Genomic DNA, 19,819 nt, shown 5'->3' with positions numbered 1-19,819 from the left:
ATTTTTTAATTTGCCAATCTCTCCTGTCCTTGTCATACATATGCGTGTACCCTGAATAGCTTAGAAGATTTCTAAAACTTGATTCAATATTGAAATGCATATACGAAGGACAACAAGAAAAGACGTGCCACATGGAGTGTTGCAGGGGAAAGAGATGGAGCCTGGCTTTGGATGTCGACCGCTTCGGGTTGGTTATTCGTCATGCCTTCTTTAAGCCAATAGGAGAGCAGCTGATTTAGCTATATCTCCAGCGCTCTTAGAGCAGGCGTGATTATTTCAACTTTGCTTACACGACGCTGTGGTTGACATTATGAGTGGCAGAGGCAAGACCGGTGGTAAGGCTAGGGCCAAGGCCAAGACTCGTTCGTCTCGCGCCGGACTGCAGTTTCCTGTGGGCCGTGTACACAGGCTTTTGCGCAAGGGTAACTACGCCGAGCGCGTCGGTGCCGGTGCTCCCGTCTACTTGGCTGCCGTGTTGGAGTATCTAACTGCTGAGATTCTCGAGTTGGCAGGCAACGCCGCCCGCGACAACAAGAAGACTCGTATCATTCCTCGTCACCTGCAGCTCGCCGTGCGTAACGACGAGGAGTTGAACAAGCTGTTGGGAGGAGTGACCATCGCTCAGGGTGGCGTGCTGCCCAACATTCAGGCTGTTTTGCTGCCCAAAAAGACCGAGAAGACCGTTAAATCCAAGTAAATTTCCCTTCTGTTTTCAGAATCCAACGGCTCTTTTAAGAGCCACCCACATCGACTTATGAAGTGCAACTTTTCATTCATGCAGATTTTAGTCTGCGCTCTTGTCATTATTGGATGCTGCTGTTTCACGTCTAGGCATTCGCACACTTCATTTAAATGCGCACAATCACTCAGTAATGTTGCATATGCACACATGAATTTATACGTGTGCATAAAGACAGACATGATGTTGCTCCTATGAACAGAATATAGGACAGTAAGCATAAGCTGCTGGCAACTAATGAAAGCCAGCAGTGTTGGCAGGTGAGAAATGTAGGATTATATGGTACCAGAGACATAAAATAACAGTGTTATACCTGCAGTCTGTTTTTAAGCAGATTGTATGCGAATTAAGGAGACTGATTATGGTACATTATGGGCAGAAAAATCCAAACAAAGTCTTGCCGTGAACCCGCCTGAACCCGCGTTTTTTTAATGTGTGCGCTCTACGGGCCAATTGTCGAGCGGTGACGCACACTTGATTGTCCAATGGATGGTCTTCGTGTTGAAGACGCCCAATGAGCGCTTGTCGTCGTTAGGGCTTAAAAAGGACGTCGCCTTACTAGGTTCCTATTCTCGTTCCTCCTTGTTGGTGAACCGTCGACTTCTGTCACTATGGCACGAACCAAGCAGACCGCCCGTAAGTCCACCGGTGGCAAAGCCCCGAGGAAGCAGCTCGCCACTAAGGCTGCTCGCAAGAGCGCGCCGGCTACTGGCGGCGTGAAGAAGCCTCATCGTTACAGGCCCGGTACTGTCGCTCTGAGGGAGATTCGTCGTTATCAGAAATCTACTGAGCTGCTGATCCGTAAGCTGCCTTTCCAGCGCCTGGTGAGAGAAATCGCTCAGGACTTCAAGACCGATCTCCGCTTCCAGAGCTCCGCTGTCATGGCCTTGCAGGAGGCTAGTGAGGCATACCTGGTTGGTCTGTTCGAGGACACTAACTTGTGCGCCATCCACGCCAAGAGAGTCACCATCATGCCCAAAGACATCCAGCTGGCCCGTCGCATTCGCGGAGAGCGTGCTTAAACAGCGCTCGGAGTAAAAGCCCCCAAAAACACAAAGGCTCTTTTAAGAGCCACCTAATTGTTTCACTGCAAAATGAGCAAGTTCACTCAGCAGAGGAATGATTCTCTGAAGCTAAATAAGACTTAAACCATGAAATTGCTGTTTTCGCATCTATCTAGTATGAATGAATTATTTTGATCAGCATTGCTATGTTGAGGCCTAAACCTAAACCCTCACTGAAAGATTTCCTTTAACTGGTTCTGAATCAGGTATTCATGAGCTTAGTTGTTAAGCTAAAACCTTTTCTCAGATCTTTGAAATAAATGGCCTGTCAAGTTTAGTCGTTTTGATAAGTGGTAGGATTACTGCTCATTTGAATGATTTGGATATATAGCAAATGTCCAGGAAAGAGTTTTTTTTATTTAGTAAAGGATTTAGTCGTTTTGATAAGTGGTAGGATTACTGCTCATTTGAATGATTTGGATATATAGCAAATGTCCAGGAAAGAGTTTTTTTTATTTAGTAAAGGATCAATTGCTATAGGGAGAATTGTTTTTGAGAAAGTGTGTAGGCAACAAATCTGGTAAGCAGGATAAGAGATGAGCCCTTCAATTTAAAATGATGTGTCCTTGGTGTCATTTCCAACATACATAGATTCACCATAGACACCAGTGATCGAGTTCTTATACGCAACAAAATTCACATGAAGCAACTGTACAGGGTAGCCTTGGTTCAATACGATCTATATATTGCACAATACATAATTATTCATTTTTGTAAAACAAGAGTTTTGTTTTTACAGTGAACAGCATTTTCTTTTGTGGACAATAAATATTATGTTTATAGAGGTTTTGTGAATTGGGTTTTGTTGAAGAAGGAAGACGACAAAAAACAAAGAACACAATAACATTCCTAACCATTCATAAATGACCCATTGAATCAGAGATGTCAGGAGCAATAGTTGGTTTTACAGAACCACTGTTTAAAGAATAAGAATGAAAGTGAAAATTATTTTGTAATATTATCACTGTTAGTATGTTTTGTTTGTGTCCATGTCAGCAAATGTGTACGTGAAATCTGAGAAACCAAGATATGACAGAAAACAAATTATGAAAAGTTATCCACAAGATAGCAGACAGCTGAACTCTTACAATAACAGTAAATCCATTAGAATAATACTGGGAGGCCTTCTCATTTGTTTACCCCTCACCTTCTGTATTGTGTTCTGGGGGGTATTCCAAGAAGCGGGTTTAACAAACTCTAAACTTAACCCTGAACTCGGAGTTGTCTTACCCCGATCTGACATACTCAGAGTTTTCGGTTCCAAAACGGCGGATCGGAGTTAAAGTAATCAGGGTCGCTCAACTCTGAGTAGCTTAACCCAGACAGAAGCGCGTTCACGCGTAACTATGAAAGGCATTCTTAATGGAACGCAGATAAATAGGATTTATCATAGACTTAAACGCGAACATCGTATTTCACACCACTGTAGCTTGAAATATTAATGACTGCGTATGCAGAATATTTAGATATTATTAAACGTAAATGTAATACTGCGGTAGCTGCTAGAGAAAGGCAGTCAGCATGTCAAAAAATTGCCAACAGAGTTAATGCGTGAGTGAAGGGTGCGATTATATTATTATTTTCTCCACCTTTATAATATTGTATTGAGTTTTTAAATATTTTTTTATTGAACACTTACTAATTCCAGGTCTAATCTGAGTGGTGTGAAACACACATGGCATCAGATAAAAATGAAGTATAAGAATATTGTACAAAGTGGTATGGCTGTACATAACTATATCTTATTCTTAAAATATAAAATATATTTATTTAAAGGAAAAATGAAATAATGAAACATAACAGTGAATTTGACTGTAATGTATATTAAAAGGTTACAGGGTGGATGGTGGGGTGGTGGTGCATGATTTAATGTGGAAAGCAATGATTGCAGATGGAGTCTCTGACAACTCCACCATCTCTGTTGTCACCCACATGCATGTAAGGTTCCTCGTCTGTGAGCATGTCAGAGATGGTAGGCTGTTGCTCTTCCTGGATGGTTGCAATGTTGTGTAATACCACATATGCCATTATTATGTGGCACGCCCTATCAGGGGTTACTCTGAGCCCCTTCAGGCACTGGAACCTGGCCTCGAGGATTCCTAGGGTCATTTAAATTCTTGCCCTGGTTTTGCTGTGGGCCTGATTGTAGCGGGACTGTGGTCCAGGTGCAGGATCTGAATAGGGAGTCATAAGGTAGACCTATAGGACAGGCAGGGATACCCTCTGTCTCCATGAAGGAGACCGTCATGTCCTATAATCACACTAGGGTTTGCAATGATTTAACTATTACACTGCATGTGAACAGCTAGCAAAACTACCGCAGGCCTACTCTGTTCAGATTTGTTGTACAGTGTGGAATCATACATGGATCCTGGCCATCTGGCTTCAACATTTGTGATGAGGTGGGAAGCATCACATATGATCTTGATGGGAAGAACGGTCAGTTACAATAGCTACGTTATTTTTGTTACCATTAAAGATAAGTACATTATTCATTAAGGATGATAAAGGTTAGTACCTGTACATTAATGCTATGGATGAATTTTCATGTTCTAATGGTGCTGGAATAGGTAGCATATGTAGGTTCCATCAATACAGCCAATCACTCTAGGAAATCCTTAAAATGTAAATGGAATGAAGTTCGTTATATATTGCTTCTCCTTTGCTTAATTTCTTTATTGTCCGTGTGAATAAAGACAAACCAATGATGCTGTAGAATTCCTCTTTGATGTCCATAACTGGCTTAAGCCCAGGAAACACCACAAAACCGGGCACTAGTCATTTTCATGCCGGACATAGTTTTCGGACAGACCGACATACAGTAGCTTTGCTGACAGATTCCGCATCTCCTACACTATAAAGAAAACTTCCACTAGCAAAAAACGAAGACCGATATATAACAATCTGGAGAGAATTTAGGGCTGATCCGCGATGTGTAATATTTGAAATGTTATTATAATAATAATGTAATGGATGTAAGTAATGGATTGTGCTGAAAACGATAACGTTCATTAAAAAAATAATCCGAAAATGATAGTAGGCTTATGTCTATTCGGGGTTTTATAAGGCGTTCCCGACGAAGAACTCAGCGAATAAACTGAGCTTCAATATCCACATGATCTTCGAGGAAAGGACACGTCATGATGACGTGTTTGTAACTCTGGGTCAGGTCCAAGTTAACCTGCCAGCGAGCAGGTTAGCTTCAGAGCATAAGTTGCTATAGTAACTGACTCCGGTTCTCTCTAAGCTCGGTTTCTGGAACGGAAAACCTCGAGTTTCCGTGAACTCTGAGTTAACTTACCCGGGTTTTCTCGCTTAACCCGCTTCTTGCAACACCCCCCTGTACTTTGAATTGATGTGTTTGAAAACTGCTAATATTATTGCCTTATTATTCTTCATTCTATGTAAAAAAAAAATCTAAAGAACATTTTGAAGTTCTATTTAAAAAATAAGGAGTAAAGGATTTTATATGCTGTGATTCTATAAGTTATGGAGGGCTGTACAAAGAATTTACAACTAATGAAATGTAACAAATGGAAATCATGTCAATGTGGGCAATGGACATTACAACATAATAGTGTGCAAGATGATGTGATGTGCTTGGCTAGAGCAGAGCCTATAGTCAAATATATATTATATATGTCACATAGCCTAAGCATATTAACACAAGGCTAATGGGGGTGTGTTCAGCATGTACCCACCTTTAAACTACCGAGGAAAGAGAAGATGGAAATATCCACTGTACATGGACCACAAGATTTAAATACCTCTTTCAGTGAAAAGTGTGGGTGGCTCCTAAAAGAGCCTTTGGGTTGGTTAAGTTGCACTATTCGGCCATTTACTTGTTTTATTCAGGAGTGTTTGTGTAAATTAGTGTACTAAAACAAACTTATTTAACAATATGTATGCTTAATGAACACTCTAATACAATGTACATGTGTAAAGAATAATAATAAACAATGTCAATGTGTATGAATGTGTGTGTGTGTTATATGGCAGATGGCAGTTTGTTACAACCTAACCCACTACCAGGGAAGGTTACAACACATGCTGGGGTAAATTGTAACAATTAGACAAAACAAGCAACAGAGGCCACACCATGCAATATGCTTCAAAAAGAGGTTTTTGAAATAAAATAATGAAAGAACAATCCAGAACAATATCTCTCTCTCTGTGACTGACCATAACTCGTATCCACTTGGCTTTGTTCAAGTGTGTGTGTAAATTAGTGTAATAGAACAAACTTATTTAACAATATAGGTTCATTATGCTTAATGAACACTCTAATACATTGTACCTGTGTAAAGAACATGGAGGTCAAATAATAAGCAATGTCAATGTGTGTGTGTGTGTGTTATACGGCAGATACCATGTGTCTTCACAACTGATCTGACTGACTTGCCCTTCTTTGTGACCTCAGCAGATGCTTTTTTAAAAAAACATTTGCAGGCTCACCACTGTCAGTCTTTCTTTTTCACTGCCTAGGCATTCTGTAAAATAATTAAAATCAAAAATGTTTTCTTAGTAAGGTGATGGTTGTAACACTTTATAAAGCTGTGTTACAACCCACCCCACCCCTGTCTGCCATTGTTTAGCTAACTGTATTTGCAAGGTGATTAACTGTTGAAATTAACAGGGCAAAAATGCATCACAATTTACCAGAGAAACTAGTTTAATGTAATAGAATTCACATGGTTTTATCTGCAACAGTATAAGTACTAAACAAAAAATAAAGTCTTGATTCAGAAATTTACTTTCTTACCTCGAAATCAATTTTTTTTTCTTCATGGAATATGCATGTGCCTGTTTCCATCCTTGATATTCACCATATGGGACCAGGGAGAAATTGGGTAAATACCGGAATGATCATATGACTAATATCTGATCCATGATCGGTGGAGTTGATGGTGTTACAACTCTACCCCTGTAGTATATTAAAAATACTCTCCTTTCTCACACGTCAACATGCAGGTGTATTTGAACACACACGCACATATACTCAAGCTGTAGTGATGTGTCGTTCGCGAACGATCCGGCTCTAAGAGCCGGCTCTTTGAAGTGAACGATTGGAACCGGCTCCACAATGGGAGCCGTTTTAGGATCCTATTTGGGAGCCGCTTTTTCCTTCAGTATTGCGCTTGTGCTCTGCAAGTGCCACAGTGCCACAGTTTTTTTCCAACATCGTTTTTATTTGTCCTTCGGTGCCTCGCTGTCTCTCCCTCTCCTAGCGCGTATTGCTCTGTTTCTGCCAGAGGTAGAGCATACTTGGCGCGTCGCGACCAGCGCGAGGGTCCATGCGCCGAAAATGACGCAATCGCGGTGGCTCCGCCCCTGCGTGAGGACCCCCGTGCGAAGCGAGGTCGTGCACCTCTTCAGCGCAATGAACAAAGTTATGTATGCCGGGTTCATACACCTTTACAAGGTGGAATTCAAGCACTTGTACGTCACTTGCCATTTTCAATATTTCCCAGCACCTTAAACTTAAATATTTATACATATACTCGAAATTATTCGAAATAATTCGCTTTTTTATCACATCGATTCAGTCAGACATCTATTTGTTGTGAAACAAAATACAGTTACATTTTCAAGTACTTTAGCCTACTTTAGCACTTTTCAAACCTGGAGCACAATGCAACATGAATTTTCGTCAGGTAAAATCCTGTTTTTCCCTGTTTTTTAGGGGTGTTTCTTTATACTACCACCCATATCGTTTCGGACAACACTGCAAAGAACTTCTCCACTGCCCGCATGTCAAGCGTGTGCTCCACACATCTGACCAATCACACGCAGCTTTCAGTTAATAATGTGGTGGGAAAACACTGAAAAAAAAAAGTCTCCACTTTTTTTGTGGAAACGGCAGGCAATTGGCCAAGCTGTATTGCGTTCTATTTTGTGATAATTTAATAATTGGTTATAATAAAACTTTTATTTATAAAGCATTGTTATGCAGCATTTTTACTTAACAATGTCAATAATGAAACAAAATGTTATAAAATTAGGTTTAAGCTATTAATTAATTAATAATGTAAAAATATATATGGGGAGCCGTTTGGGAGCCGAAAGAGCCGGCTCTCCACAGTAAGAAGAGCCATTAGAGCCGCATCTCAAAATAGAGCCGAAAATCCCATCACTATCAAGCTGAGATCAGGCATGAAAATGGGTCAGGGGTTAAAAAGGTGAGAAGACCGGGGGGCGGGGCATGTGACGTCATGGGGATACGGGGCGTTGACATGTGACGTCATGGGTATATGGCGACGGGGGGTGGCTGCTGGTGTACGGGGATACAGCGACAGGTGATGCCAAATATTACGGAGCCCGTAAGGTGACATCATGTAAAAAATATAATAACGCATGGCCACGACTCTCTAACGCGTGCGAACAAGATAATTAAGTATTACTTTATATAAAGCCAGGTTTACCTTCCTTGGGCAGTCAGTTCGCGAACATCCCTGGGATCTGCTTGCTTTGCTGTGAAAAAATAAACTTTGTTGCCGCGTGTGAAAGGCGACATTAGTATCTCGTTCCCACGCGTTAGTAAGTCGTGGCCACGCATTATTTTTTTACATGATGTCACCTTACGGGCTCCGTAAAATATAGTAAAATCCATTAAAAAATTTTTTTGACTGTCTTGTCAATGGATTCAATGTATGGAGCCAGATCCGTAAACGCGAGCCGCTTTCGCCATTCCAGATGGCTCAGTCAAAACCGTTACGTCTTAATGAACCAATAAATACATCAGCAGCGAAAATGAGTGTAAAAATACCAGGGTTCACGTGTTTTTATTTTCTAACATGGGCTAAAGCACAGGGTAGACTCAAACGACAAGAGTTTACAACTTCATCTTCAACCTTTTCAGCCCTGGCGCGAATGTTATCCTCACCCGTCCCTGGATTCACCAGTTACAACTACAGACACACTAGAAAAAAATTTCGTTTCTTATTTTGTCACCGTTAACTACACGGGGTTGACGCGAAATTAATAGGTCTATCTATCTACCTATTTATCACAAGAGCTTGTGGCTCTGACAGTATTCAACGCAGTAACGGCAGTAACTTTGTTTTACCGCAAAATATGAAAACGATTGAAAGCGGTGTAGCACTAGGTCCTGCTTCTCGTCCCGCTTAGCAGTAAATGAATAACATGAATGAAGAACGTTGGTATGATTGAAACGCTATTTGGCCTCTATGATGGTTCGGGGCGGAAAATGCTGGCCACTGTGTCATTGAAATTGCCGATTTCGGAAGTGCTCTGTTTGCTTAATGAGTCAATGATAATTAAAATATAAAAATATAATCTCCCGACCCCCCCCCCAAAAAACTCATCGGATCTACACGATTTTTCAACTTCAAAACGGCGAATTTCGCCGAAAGGTGACAGATTTTCATGCCTGTGAGATACTGAAAAATAAAACGTACAGCAGTGAATCGATTTTAACTACAATTACTTGCATTTTCTTGATTTTTTATTGTGCAAACACATTCGCGAGGGAAAAACTCTTTGGGTGAAAGTGTGGGTGGCTCTTAAAAGAGCCTTTGGGTTGGTTAAGTCGCACTATTCAGCCATTTACTTGGAGCTGGTGTACTTGGTGACGGCCTTTGTGCCCTCAGACACGGCGTGTTTGGCCAGTTCACCGGGAAGCAGCAGGCGCACGGCGGTCTGGATCTCCCTGGAGGTGATGGTAGAGCGCTTGTTGTAGTGGGCGAGACGAGAAGCCTCACCAGCGATGCGCTCGAAAATGTCATTGACGAAAGAATTCATGATTCCCATCGCCTTGGAAGAGATACCGGTGTCAGGGTGGACCTGCTTCAGGACTTTGTACACGTAGATAGCGTAGCTCTCCTTCCTGGTCTTTCTGCGCTTCTTGCCTCCTTTACTGGCCGTCTTGGTCACGGCTTTCTTAGATCCCTTCTTCGGGGCGGACTTTGCTGGCTCAGGCATGATGCTCGGAGATTAGTGAAACGCCGTTGAATGAACATAAACGCTCCAGCACCTCCTACATTAAGAGTTTGGTATTCTAATTAGGTCACGCCCTCCCTTCGCGGTCATGACTAAGCATCATTGGTCAAAAATAAGCCCTCCTCTGACAGGACCTCCTATCGTGGCTCCGCCACCCCACTGTGCCGTAGCGTTTACCTCTTAATCCCGCCCAGCCATTTCTGCCTTCAACTTTCAAACGAAAACTATGATAGAGCCTCAAAATCTGTTTAGTTCTGCTTGCGCAAGGAATTTCTAGCTTTTCATTTTATTAGACTAAAATTCTTTGGATGTGGTTCTAAACTAGCTAGGTCATAACTTTGATTATCATTACAAAAAAAAAATCTTTATTTGTATAGTATCTTTCATAGATACATGAAACTCAAAGTTCTTTACAAAATTAAAAAAAAACATTAAAAAAACCTAAAGAAAAAAGGAAACAAACATAATAAAATAATATAATAAAATGACAAATTTATTAAAATAGACAAAGTAATGTAATAAAGTAAATAAGACGACTTAAAATAATTAGAACAGACATAGAATGTTAAATAATGTCATAACGTCATAAAATTATTTACCATTAGAGTTTCAATAATGCAGTTTCATTGCATTATTTTGTCATAAAGCGTCTCCATTTATTTTACAAAACGTGTTTCAGGATTCGGAGACTACAACGTGCATTTTAAATTGTGGCAAATTGTGGTATTACACGGCAAAGTCGGACATTTTGTGTGATAAATTGTGTGTACGGTTTATCTGGGGAAATAACAGAAGTAGACTGAGTGAATTATAACTTATAAATTTATAACAGTAGCCTATGTATTTAAATGCACGTAAAGACCTTTTTCAATGTTATTTTGTTCTATTCACTTTCTCACAATATAACACTGGTTTTAAATGAACAAAATTTTACATTCACCATAGTGAGGAAAATGAGTCTAATAATCTAATATCTAGTCAAGTCAACTCGAATTTATATATATATAGTGTATACGTATGTTATACGTGCAGGATCACTCACGTTTAAATAATTGGCACTTGTGGTTACTAGTTAGGTCATAACGTTGTTTTTTATTGCATTATTTAGTCATAAAGCGTCTCCATTTATTTAATATGTCCATTTATTTAAATGTTTTAGGATTCAGAGACTACAACGTGCATTTTAAAACTGTTGTAGTACACGGCAACGTCGGACATTGTGTGTGATAAATGGTGTAGAAATTATATGGGGAAATAACAAGTAACAGTTCATGTAGCCTATAAAATGAAATGGTGTAATGTGTATGCAAGATCCGTAATGTCAAACATTACAATATTAAATGATTGTGTATGGACCCTTCCGTAATTTTAATAAAAGTACCTTCAAAAAGCAAAGTCGGACAAAACGTTCTCTGTGCGCGTTTAAGTAATTGACGCTTGTGGTTACCAGTAAACGCATGAAACAGCTCTTTAAATGAGTATATGGGTGGCTCTTAAAAGAGCCGTTGGTTTCGTGTCGAGTTGAGCGTTTAACCTCCGAATCCGTACAGAGTGCGTCCCTGGCGTTTCAGAGCATAAACCACATCCATAGCGGTGACGGTCTTTCTCTTGGCGTGTTCGGTGTAAGTAACCGCGTCCCTGATAACGTTCTCCAGGAACACTTTGAGCACACCACGGGTCTCCTCGTAAATCAGACCGGAGATACGCTTGACACCGCCACGACGAGCCAGACGGCGAATTGCGGGTTTAGTAATGCCCTGGATGTTGTCACGGAGAACCTTGCGATGACGCTTAGCGCCTCCTTTCCCAAGACCTTTACCACCCTTCCCTCTTCCAGACATCGCTAAACGTTTCTTTCACTACTCACAGAAAAGTGAAACAATAAAGCTGCAAAACCCAGCGCGCATCTGTTATACTTCTCTACAGGACCTGCTTGAAGACACTGGAGCACTGGAGGAGGCGGAGCTAAATGCCACGTTTCTCCAAAGCCTCCAGCACCACATTTAGATGAACTGGAACAAGGACTCCACGCTAAGTCACAAAAAGTACAATTTTACAATTTGAGATAGTTTAGGCAAGCACAACAAGCAGCAAAGAGAAGGGAAAAGAGAAAGCAAAGAAAGACAACAGCCGGCCTACAACTCTTACTGTTACTACTACTGCTAATAACAAGAATAAGACTTGGCATAGAAGTACACTATATTGCCAAAAGTATTCGCTCACCCACATATGTATGATGACTACAAAACCTCTACAGACCTCTACAACATACGTATGACTTCTACACTAGCAAGACCTCTCCAACTTATTTTAGACCTCTACAAAACTAGTCAGACCTCTACAACACTAGTCAGACCTCTGCAAAAATACATTTTTCATGAAAGAAATTTGTCTTGAACACAAAACAAAACCGAAACGGCAATATGCTTATGACTGAAGGCTTTTCCTACAAAACAGTATTATTTACGTCAGTAGGGCCTCATACAGAGTCAATGCATGGCTTTATAAAAACAAAAGAAACGTATTTAGAGGTTTGGTCACATCAAAGGTTGGTTATATACAACATGTATTTCCTACCTTGTGTGTCTGCACTGCATGTAATTTTACTGCTTCCTATGACACAGAAGCTTTGAGTTGTCATAACATCTCATTGTGACATAAGCAAACAATGCGAATAAATGAATGAATAAATCTGCACTCCTACAATGTGATCAAAACACCATTAACGGCCATTAATAAGGGTGGTCATTAAAAAGGACAGACACTAATAAACGTGAAAATAAGGATGGTCATTAATAAGCTTGGCCAATAATTAGGGCAATCATTAATAGGAGAGGTAATTCATAAGGGTTAACCAATAGTAACACACACACACACACACACACACACACACACACACACACACACACACACACACACACACACACACACACACACACACACACACACACACACACCTTAGTCTGTGTAACAATAAAGGACCGAAGGACATTCATAACTGCATTCTCACTCCTTCATCTCAAAGCACTTACAGCAGCAGTCCCAGGATACCTTATAGTGAAGGTCTCTGTCTGAAGGGTAAAAACACAGGCATCCAACCCGAGCTGATAGCACGGGGCAACTGAGCTGTCATTAGCTGAACTGTAGTTGAGAAATTACCCATAAGCATAAATCTGAATGAAATACAGCTCCATATTGTGTATGCAGTGTATTTAAATGCTGTGTTGTTGGAATCTGTAGTAAAGTCTGAAGTTAACCTGAAGTTAAATGTAAATCTAAAAAAAAATGTAATTATCATATAAAAATCATTATCTGTCACTAGATGTCGCTGTATCTCAGGTTTAACTGAGCTTCAATAGATCTGTTTTTCTGAGGTTTAGGATCACTGTAATTCAAGCCCATACTCGGGTAAAATTGAAACATTTTCATACCTAGCTGAGCTATTATTAACTCAATAGGGAAGCTGAAGCAGTGAGAACACTGTCAGCAAGGCGGAGTCATCACTGGACCGTTTGGTCAGTTATTGTAGGACACAGTCTCTCTTGTGGTATATTAGGTAGGTGCTCTGTCATGAAAAACATCCTCTTATAACTTTCATTTTGTTGATCAGATTTATTTTAGCTGTGTAGACTTGTTTTTTGCCATGGTAGAAACACCATCGGTTACAAAATGGAATCAAATACCTACTCTGTTGGCTGAAATCTATGATCCTAGGCGCGTTCTTGTGATCAGTGCAGCGCTGAATAAACGGAGATGACCTCCGCCGTCCGTCACTCTCTTCATCTATTATATTCTGTAAATCAGCCACTTCCATCACTGATGACGGACACGCGCGAGCTTCGCGGAACGGAAGTGAACGTTTCTGTCTCTTAGCAACCAGCTGTAGCGTCAAACATGGCGGGAGATAAAGACTCTGCAGGTATCAAACGACGTGAACGTTCTTAATGTGTCTTTGTTGGTCACGTGACCAGATATTCTGCGCCGTGCAGTAACGTTGTTAAGCTACTAAAGCAGGGGTGGCCAACCCGTCATAGACCAAGAGCCACTTTTCTTACTATGTTACGGCAAAGAGCCACATCGTACATGGGCGAGCGTAATCTGTTGTAACATTAGCTAATGTTACAGGGTTGTAACTACGTTAGCTGGCTGGCTAACTGGCATTTTCATTTTAGAGCATAAATTTGACATAAACAATAAAATATGTTGGCTACACTATTTTATATTTTACTTTGCTAATAAACTTCATTTCCCTCTAAATGTGACGTGCAGATATTCTAGTGGTTCACATGTTAAGTAACTTGTTATCTGACTTAAGAACAACCTGAAAGATTCCAGTGCAAGATTGACCACTTAACCAGTTACCAAACCAGTTACCTGACGGAGTGTAACAAAGGTTATACATGAAAGGTTATATTTGAAATCTTCATGGCTGAAAGTTAATTGTAGGGAGCTATCATAAAATGACAAAAACACTTATTTTTCAATATAGTCTGAATATAAGATTTTCTAAAAAAAAAAAAGGTTTAGCATCACATTCGACCTGACGACACCTAAACGAACCTTGGGCCACTTCGTTACAACAGGCATGTCAAGCTGTTTATATTAACAAGATAATTTTCTACTGTCCTTTACAGAAGGTATTGTATCTGAGGTCCACAAGAGGATCAGCAACACATTTGATGTGTTTGATCATGAATTCAATCACACGGTTGATGTCAGGTAAGGTTTAATTCATGACAAACTCCACCTAAATGTACAAACTCCCCATTTACTGCACTGTACATACACAGTTCTCGTTCATTACATTTTATTGCTTTATTTCTCTAAATGTGTCCTTTTCTTGTTTTCCTAGAGAAATTGGTACCATTATTCGATCCCTTGGTTGTTTTCCAACTGAAGCTGAACTGCATGACATTATTGCAGAGGTCAGAGTGTTATTTTGTCTGTGTAGAATATTTCATTATAAGTTATAGGCCACCACAGTGTTTTATTGGCTGTGTAGTGAGATCTGGTGTATACTGAAGGTGATGTGTAGTTGCTTTAACAGGTTGAGGAGGAGGAGTCAACAGGATATATCCGCTTTGTGAAATTCCTTCCGACTATGACCAAGGTCTTGATGGAGCACAAGTAAGACAAGGCCTAATTCACTGTGATTTTATATGATCCCAGAGTGTACTGATGAAATGATATGTTCTTGGTATTGGATGAAACTTCACATTTGAACTCTTTCCAGTAGATGCTGGTTTCTCGTTTTAGCACCATTAGCATTAAAACCATTATGTGAAGGTCATCACAGCAAATTAAAGTGGACCAATATTGCCGCATGCACTCTCAGTGACTACTGAGTTTCTCTTACTAGAGCATAATTTGTCTGAGATCTGTCTGAGCAAGACTTTACTTGTTTCAGTGATTCATTGACAATAAACAACAAAGTAGGTTTTAATTACCTGAACAAGTAAAGTAGGTTTTGCAAGAAAGGTTTGCTGATTTTTATCACCCAGCCATTTGAAAGCATAGGTGAATAATGTTTTAGTAGATCTGAATCTGATCATTTATTGATTATTGTTTTGGACATTACATTAAATAAAAACGATTGTGATTGATCAAATTAAGCTAAAATGGAACTAATAGTAACTTGATTTGTTTACAAACATGGACTGCCACATATGCATTAGAAAGTAGTGAATGAAAATACAAAATCCTAACATGTATAACTCCATTTAAGAGAATGGAGTGATATTCCTTATTACATAACTGTAATTAGTTGACTTGATAGCTCCTGTTCATGTGAGCCTTACCTTTGCAAGGCATAGGCATATTCATTATATCATTTACTACCCACCCAGTGAGATGTGGTGAGTGTGTGTGTGTGTCATGTTGTGTTGTAAATCTCTAAGAAAGATGATTTCAATTATCTTCACAGAAAATACTTAAATATGGTGTATTTTAAGTGTTAACTGTATATATATATATATATATATATATATAGTGTTGTAATGTGGAATGAGGTGTTTTCTGGGGTGAGTTTCAGGAGAGTGTTTCAGTGCCAGCCCCAAACATGTTGGGTTATTAAAACTGCGTACTTTAGCACCACTTTCATTTCAGAACCCACGCTACATATATTTTAAAGCCAGGACAGTGCTTGATTGCTGCTGGTGAAAAAGCAATTCTTGACTAACATTCTGCTCAATCCTGACCTTTTTAATGAAGAAAGATTTTGTGGATTGGCTGAATCCCCTGGAAGGCTTGAACCCCGAATTGAAAAAGTCCTAGCGATGCCCTTGATGTGGGAGAATAGATTTGCATAACCGGTTCTGTTCTGTCTCCTCTGTTCAGGTTTCGCCCCATTCCTGATGATATGCTCCTGCAGGCCTTTGAGGTAATTCACATTCATGTACTAGATCTAGAAACTCTAGTTCTAGTGTTCATGCACTGCGAGTGCATTAATGTCTACGTTAATGGCAGCCTTCTTCACACTGGACCTCATCTACAGTCATTGCTATGAATACTTCAGCTTATGTGTTTTCTGTGTAATTACTAATCTACCCTGAACACCCTCCTTAGGTTCTAGATCAGCAGAAAAAAGGATTTTTGGAACCAGAAGAACTATCCAAATATTTGATGCAAGAGGGTAAAATCATATTTCACTTATTCAAAAGCATAAGTTAACAATATAAAAACATACGGTCTTGCATGAAAAGAATATAATGTACATGACTCAGGATCGCCAGTGTGTGTTCAGTTTCGTTTCATCCCTGTTCCCAACACGTTTATCATTCTACTGACCCTCATCACCTGCAACATGTGTGATGAGCCTCTCTGCCTCTGTGTCGCACTTCAAAATGGTTAACTGCACATTTTCTCAGTGTTTTAATGTGGTTTAGATATTTTGAATTTGCCTGTAAAACACTGGTAAGCACAGTTTTATTCACACTAATCAGGGGAGCCCTTTACCCAAGAGGAAACAGAGGAAATGTTCTCTGCAGCTCTTGATCCCGACAAAAATGTCATTTTCTACAAGGACTTTGTGAGCATGATGACCATCAATGACACACAGTGATGATGGGAAGATGCTCCTCACAGTTCTTCTGTACTTTTTCATATGCTGCACTGTCAACGCCTCATACACAATGTTAAAAATAAATATAATAAACCTCTATATACAATAACAAAGAACTTGTCATTTATTCCCTTTGAACTGTAAATAAATGCCTCATGGTACAAAACAGAAAGATTTCCTCGTTATTTGTTAGCATGAAAAATATGTTACATCAGTGTATAATTCCTCCTCCTTTAATCATCAGTATCCCATTGATATACTGGTATGTATATGGAGGGTGGTGTGACTTGGTAAAATGTAAATGTGCCATATTTGTCAATTGTGATTTTTCAATTGAAAATTGTTCTCTGCTTTTAACCCATCTGTGCAGTTAGAACACACACACACACACACACACACACACACACACACACACACACACACACACACACACACACACACACACACTAGTGATTACTAGGGGGCTGTGGTGCACACACACACTAGTGATTACTAGGGGGCTGTGGATCACACGTGCCCAGAGCGGTGGGCAGCCCTAGCCCACAGTGCACTAGCTAGTTAGCAATAGCACTTCGGACAAGCCCATTTTTATTTTAAGCCCTCGCCGAGTAATTGACAGTTATAACCAGACGTCCTGAATTAAATAAATGTACGAAAATCCACCTGACCTAAAATGAAATGGGCGCTACAGACGCGGGCATTCTTTATGATGTCCTCTGTCCACTGTTAGGCCCTTCTTCATATGTGCCCTCCCCGTGCAGTGCCTCTGTTTAGTGTAGAGAGGAGGACTCCTCATAACTGGTGATTTTAATCTAATTAATTTTTCTCATGGGCTTTTTGTATAATTTGCTAACTGTGTTATGTGACTATTTTACACTCCTTGCACTGATGCGTTGAATATGAAATATTATCATCTATTTTCCAGCCTTTTCATTTTTTTATTTACTACTAATAGGTCAAGGACATTATGATCAAAGATCAAATCTTACATAAAGTAAGATTAACGAGTATAGCTTTCTGACATTTCTAGTTGTATGTCAGTAGGTGGCGCTGACTACGCATGCAAGAGAAATCAATTAAGACAAACTTCAAACTGCTGCTTTCTACTAACAAGCTACAGCTACGCATTTATAAATGCCAATCTTTTCATTTGTTGATGAAAAACTGCGATCAAGCATCACCATGTATGTTATGCTCTGAGTTGTTTCAGGTTAGTACAATAGGTGATTATTTTACAAGCTACCAGTTTAAATAATGTTTGGGGCTTCTGGCAATTTCTTATATATTTTATATCGTGCGGTTTATTCGTCGATTGCTGTTTTAACATATCTACTGATTACGTGTTTTGCTGGTATTTTCATAGCTTTTAAAATGTCGATTACTGCAATTATCTACATAAAACTCGTCGCTTTAAGGACATGCCCACGCGTCACTCACAGGGATATTGACACGCTATTGGCTGAGAACTCCGAGGGGCGGTCAGAACCGCCCAGAGACAGATGTGCGCATCTGGGTTTAATGACCAGCGACGTTTCACTGTAGTAACAGGAGACCAGACCGTGTTGGAGAGGCACTGGTCCAACTGGGTCCACAATACCGCACTGGAACTTCCACTGACACATCCTGAGACACCCCGAGACACCCTGTCTCTGTGTCATTACATGTAATATTCCTGTTAGGTTGGACCAGGGGCGGACTGGGACAAAAAATCGGCCCTGGCATTTTTGGACCAGACCGGCCCACTCACACTCGATAACGCTTTTCACACTTTTCAGTTTTTTGAATGTGTATACCAACAGTTTACACTCTTTAAAACCATGTACCCTAAGCCATGCCATGAGTTTACAGGAATTAGTGAGAGTGAAATTAAATAATTTTTAAATCATTAAATACTTTCAAAAAGTTTTGTTTATTAACAGTATGAAAATGCATATTGAACCACTCCATCACAGTAATGAATGCAGCATTCATCCAACTGGGTGTGCCTATGTGTTTCAGGGAGGAAGACAAGAGAAAGAAAGAATAGAGATGAAAAATAAAGGATCAGATGCTAACTCTTCCAAGAGTAGTACTCAATAAATTGTGAACTTACCCAGTCAAAAGAATGAATGTATGTTTTTTTTTCTCAACATAAGGAATTAATTATTGTTGTTTTATCAGAAAAACAGACACACAGCTGCATTGGCATAATACTGGCAAAAAAAATTGTCATTGTAAAAAATAAGATTTTCTTTAATTAGAGCCTACATTTTCTTTAGCCAGCTAGGCTAAATGCCCCCAAACACATCCAGGCGAAAAAGTAGCTAAACCTAGGCTTACAAGTTAAACAATCAATGGCCTAATAACAAAATCAGAAAACTGCCCAGTAACTCAGTTTAATTGAATGGTGGCTTTAAAAATACACCTAGAAATACTGGATTTATGAAGATTTGTGAAGAGGCACACAGCAGCATTGGCATATGGCACAGGCAATAAACAAAATTACCATTTTAATAAAAGTGTAATTTCCTTTAATTTCTGTACATTGTCCCTAAACACCTCCATAAAAGCTACCAAACATTTCCCCTTCCTACCAAGCATAGCCTTAGCCTAGCCTACTACTCACCCCGCAAATATTAATAGTATAATAATGAAAATAGAATGCTGCCTGCTGAGTGACTTAGTACTGTTTTTGTTGGTGAATGGAGGTTTTAAAAGTGTTCTCACATTTAAGACTATTTAGTTCAGAATGGAAGACATAAAAGTACTAAAATAGGCTTATTTTCTCATACAGTGTACACAAAGTCTTATAATAGAGGTAAGGACGTTATTCACTTATTTTACCTTTTGCATTTACAATACAAACTAACTCGGCCATAGAACATTAGCCAAAATGATTTTATTGATGTTTTATCAATTTATCAGATTTGGCAAAGGGTTTGGTTGCTTAACCCTACTCATTTTATAGCTGCTCTGAAAGGAGTCAGGCTTACCGCACGTTCAGTACATGTTTCTGTC

The 19,819-nt window shown here is 39.7% G+C and overlaps 5 protein-coding genes across 5 annotated transcripts; 3 read left to right on the top strand and 2 right to left on the bottom strand.

The window, feature by feature from the left end:
* Positions 1-291: 291 nt before the first annotated feature.
* LOC143495159 (histone H2A-like) lies at positions 292-752 on the top strand. Its single transcript, XM_076992450.1, has one exon. The coding sequence runs from the start codon at positions 311-313 to the stop codon at positions 695-697; it is 387 nt and encodes a 128-aa protein (XP_076848565.1). The 5' UTR covers positions 292-310; the 3' UTR covers positions 698-752.
* Positions 753-1,101: 349 nt separating this feature from the next.
* Positions 1,102-2,158, top strand: LOC143495151 (histone H3). The gene has a single exon (XM_076992439.1). The coding sequence runs from the start codon at positions 1,351-1,353 to the stop codon at positions 1,759-1,761; it is 411 nt and encodes a 136-aa protein (XP_076848554.1). The 5' UTR covers positions 1,102-1,350; the 3' UTR covers positions 1,762-2,158.
* Positions 2,159-9,352: 7,194 nt separating this feature from the next.
* LOC143495147 (histone H2B 1/2) lies at positions 9,353-9,774 on the bottom strand. The gene has a single exon (XM_076992434.1). It carries the CDS (start codon positions 9,742-9,744, stop codon positions 9,370-9,372), a length of 375 nt encoding a protein of 124 aa, XP_076848549.1. The 5' UTR covers positions 9,745-9,774; the 3' UTR covers positions 9,353-9,369.
* Positions 9,775-10,980: 1,206 nt separating this feature from the next.
* LOC143495162 (histone H4) lies at positions 10,981-11,606 on the bottom strand. The gene has a single exon (XM_076992455.1). It carries the CDS (start codon positions 11,601-11,603, stop codon positions 11,292-11,294), a length of 312 nt encoding a protein of 103 aa, XP_076848570.1. The 5' UTR covers positions 11,604-11,606; the 3' UTR covers positions 10,981-11,291.
* Positions 11,607-13,538: 1,932 nt separating this feature from the next.
* On the top strand, positions 13,539-16,967 carry LOC143495155 (dynein regulatory complex protein 8-like). The gene is made up of 7 exons (XM_076992446.1): positions 13,539-13,681; positions 14,397-14,481; positions 14,615-14,687; positions 14,810-14,889; positions 16,099-16,141; positions 16,327-16,393; positions 16,704-16,967. The coding sequence occupies exons 1-7, from the start codon at positions 13,657-13,659 to the stop codon at positions 16,820-16,822; spliced, it is 492 nt and encodes a 163-aa protein (XP_076848561.1). The 5' UTR covers positions 13,539-13,656; the 3' UTR covers positions 16,823-16,967.
* The last annotated feature ends 2,852 nt before the right edge of the window (positions 16,968-19,819 follow it).

Source organism: Brachyhypopomus gauderio, unplaced genomic scaffold (genome assembly GCF_052324685.1).
Source record: "Brachyhypopomus gauderio isolate BG-103 unplaced genomic scaffold, BGAUD_0.2 sc93, whole genome shotgun sequence".
NCBI classification, from domain to species: domain Eukaryota; kingdom Metazoa; phylum Chordata; class Actinopteri; order Gymnotiformes; family Hypopomidae; genus Brachyhypopomus; species Brachyhypopomus gauderio.
This window is presented reverse-complemented; position numbering and strand designations above follow the sequence as displayed.

Excerpts from the sequence above, each read along its gene's own strand:
- LOC143495159 (XM_076992450.1), top strand. The coding sequence starts at position 311 with ATGAGTGGCAGAGGCAAGACCGGTGGTAAGGCTAGGGCCAAGGCCAAG.
- LOC143495151 (XM_076992439.1), top strand. The coding sequence starts at position 1,351 with ATGGCACGAACCAAGCAGACCGCCCGTAAGTCCACCGGTGGCAAAGCC.
- LOC143495147 (XM_076992434.1), bottom strand. The coding sequence starts at position 9,744 with ATGCCTGAGCCAGCAAAGTCCGCCCCGAAGAAGGGATCTAAGAAAGCC.
- LOC143495162 (XM_076992455.1), bottom strand. The coding sequence starts at position 11,603 with ATGTCTGGAAGAGGGAAGGGTGGTAAAGGTCTTGGGAAAGGAGGCGCT.
- LOC143495155 (XM_076992446.1), top strand. The coding sequence starts at position 13,657 with ATGGCGGGAGATAAAGACTCTGCAG. Across the intron at positions 13,682-14,396 it reads GGGAGATAAAGACTCTGCAG|AAGGTATTGTATCTGAGGTC; the intron begins GTATCAAACGAC and ends TGTCCTTTACAG. Across the intron at positions 16,142-16,326 it reads TGCTCCTGCAGGCCTTTGAG|GTTCTAGATCAGCAGAAAAA; the intron begins GTAATTCACATT and ends CACCCTCCTTAG.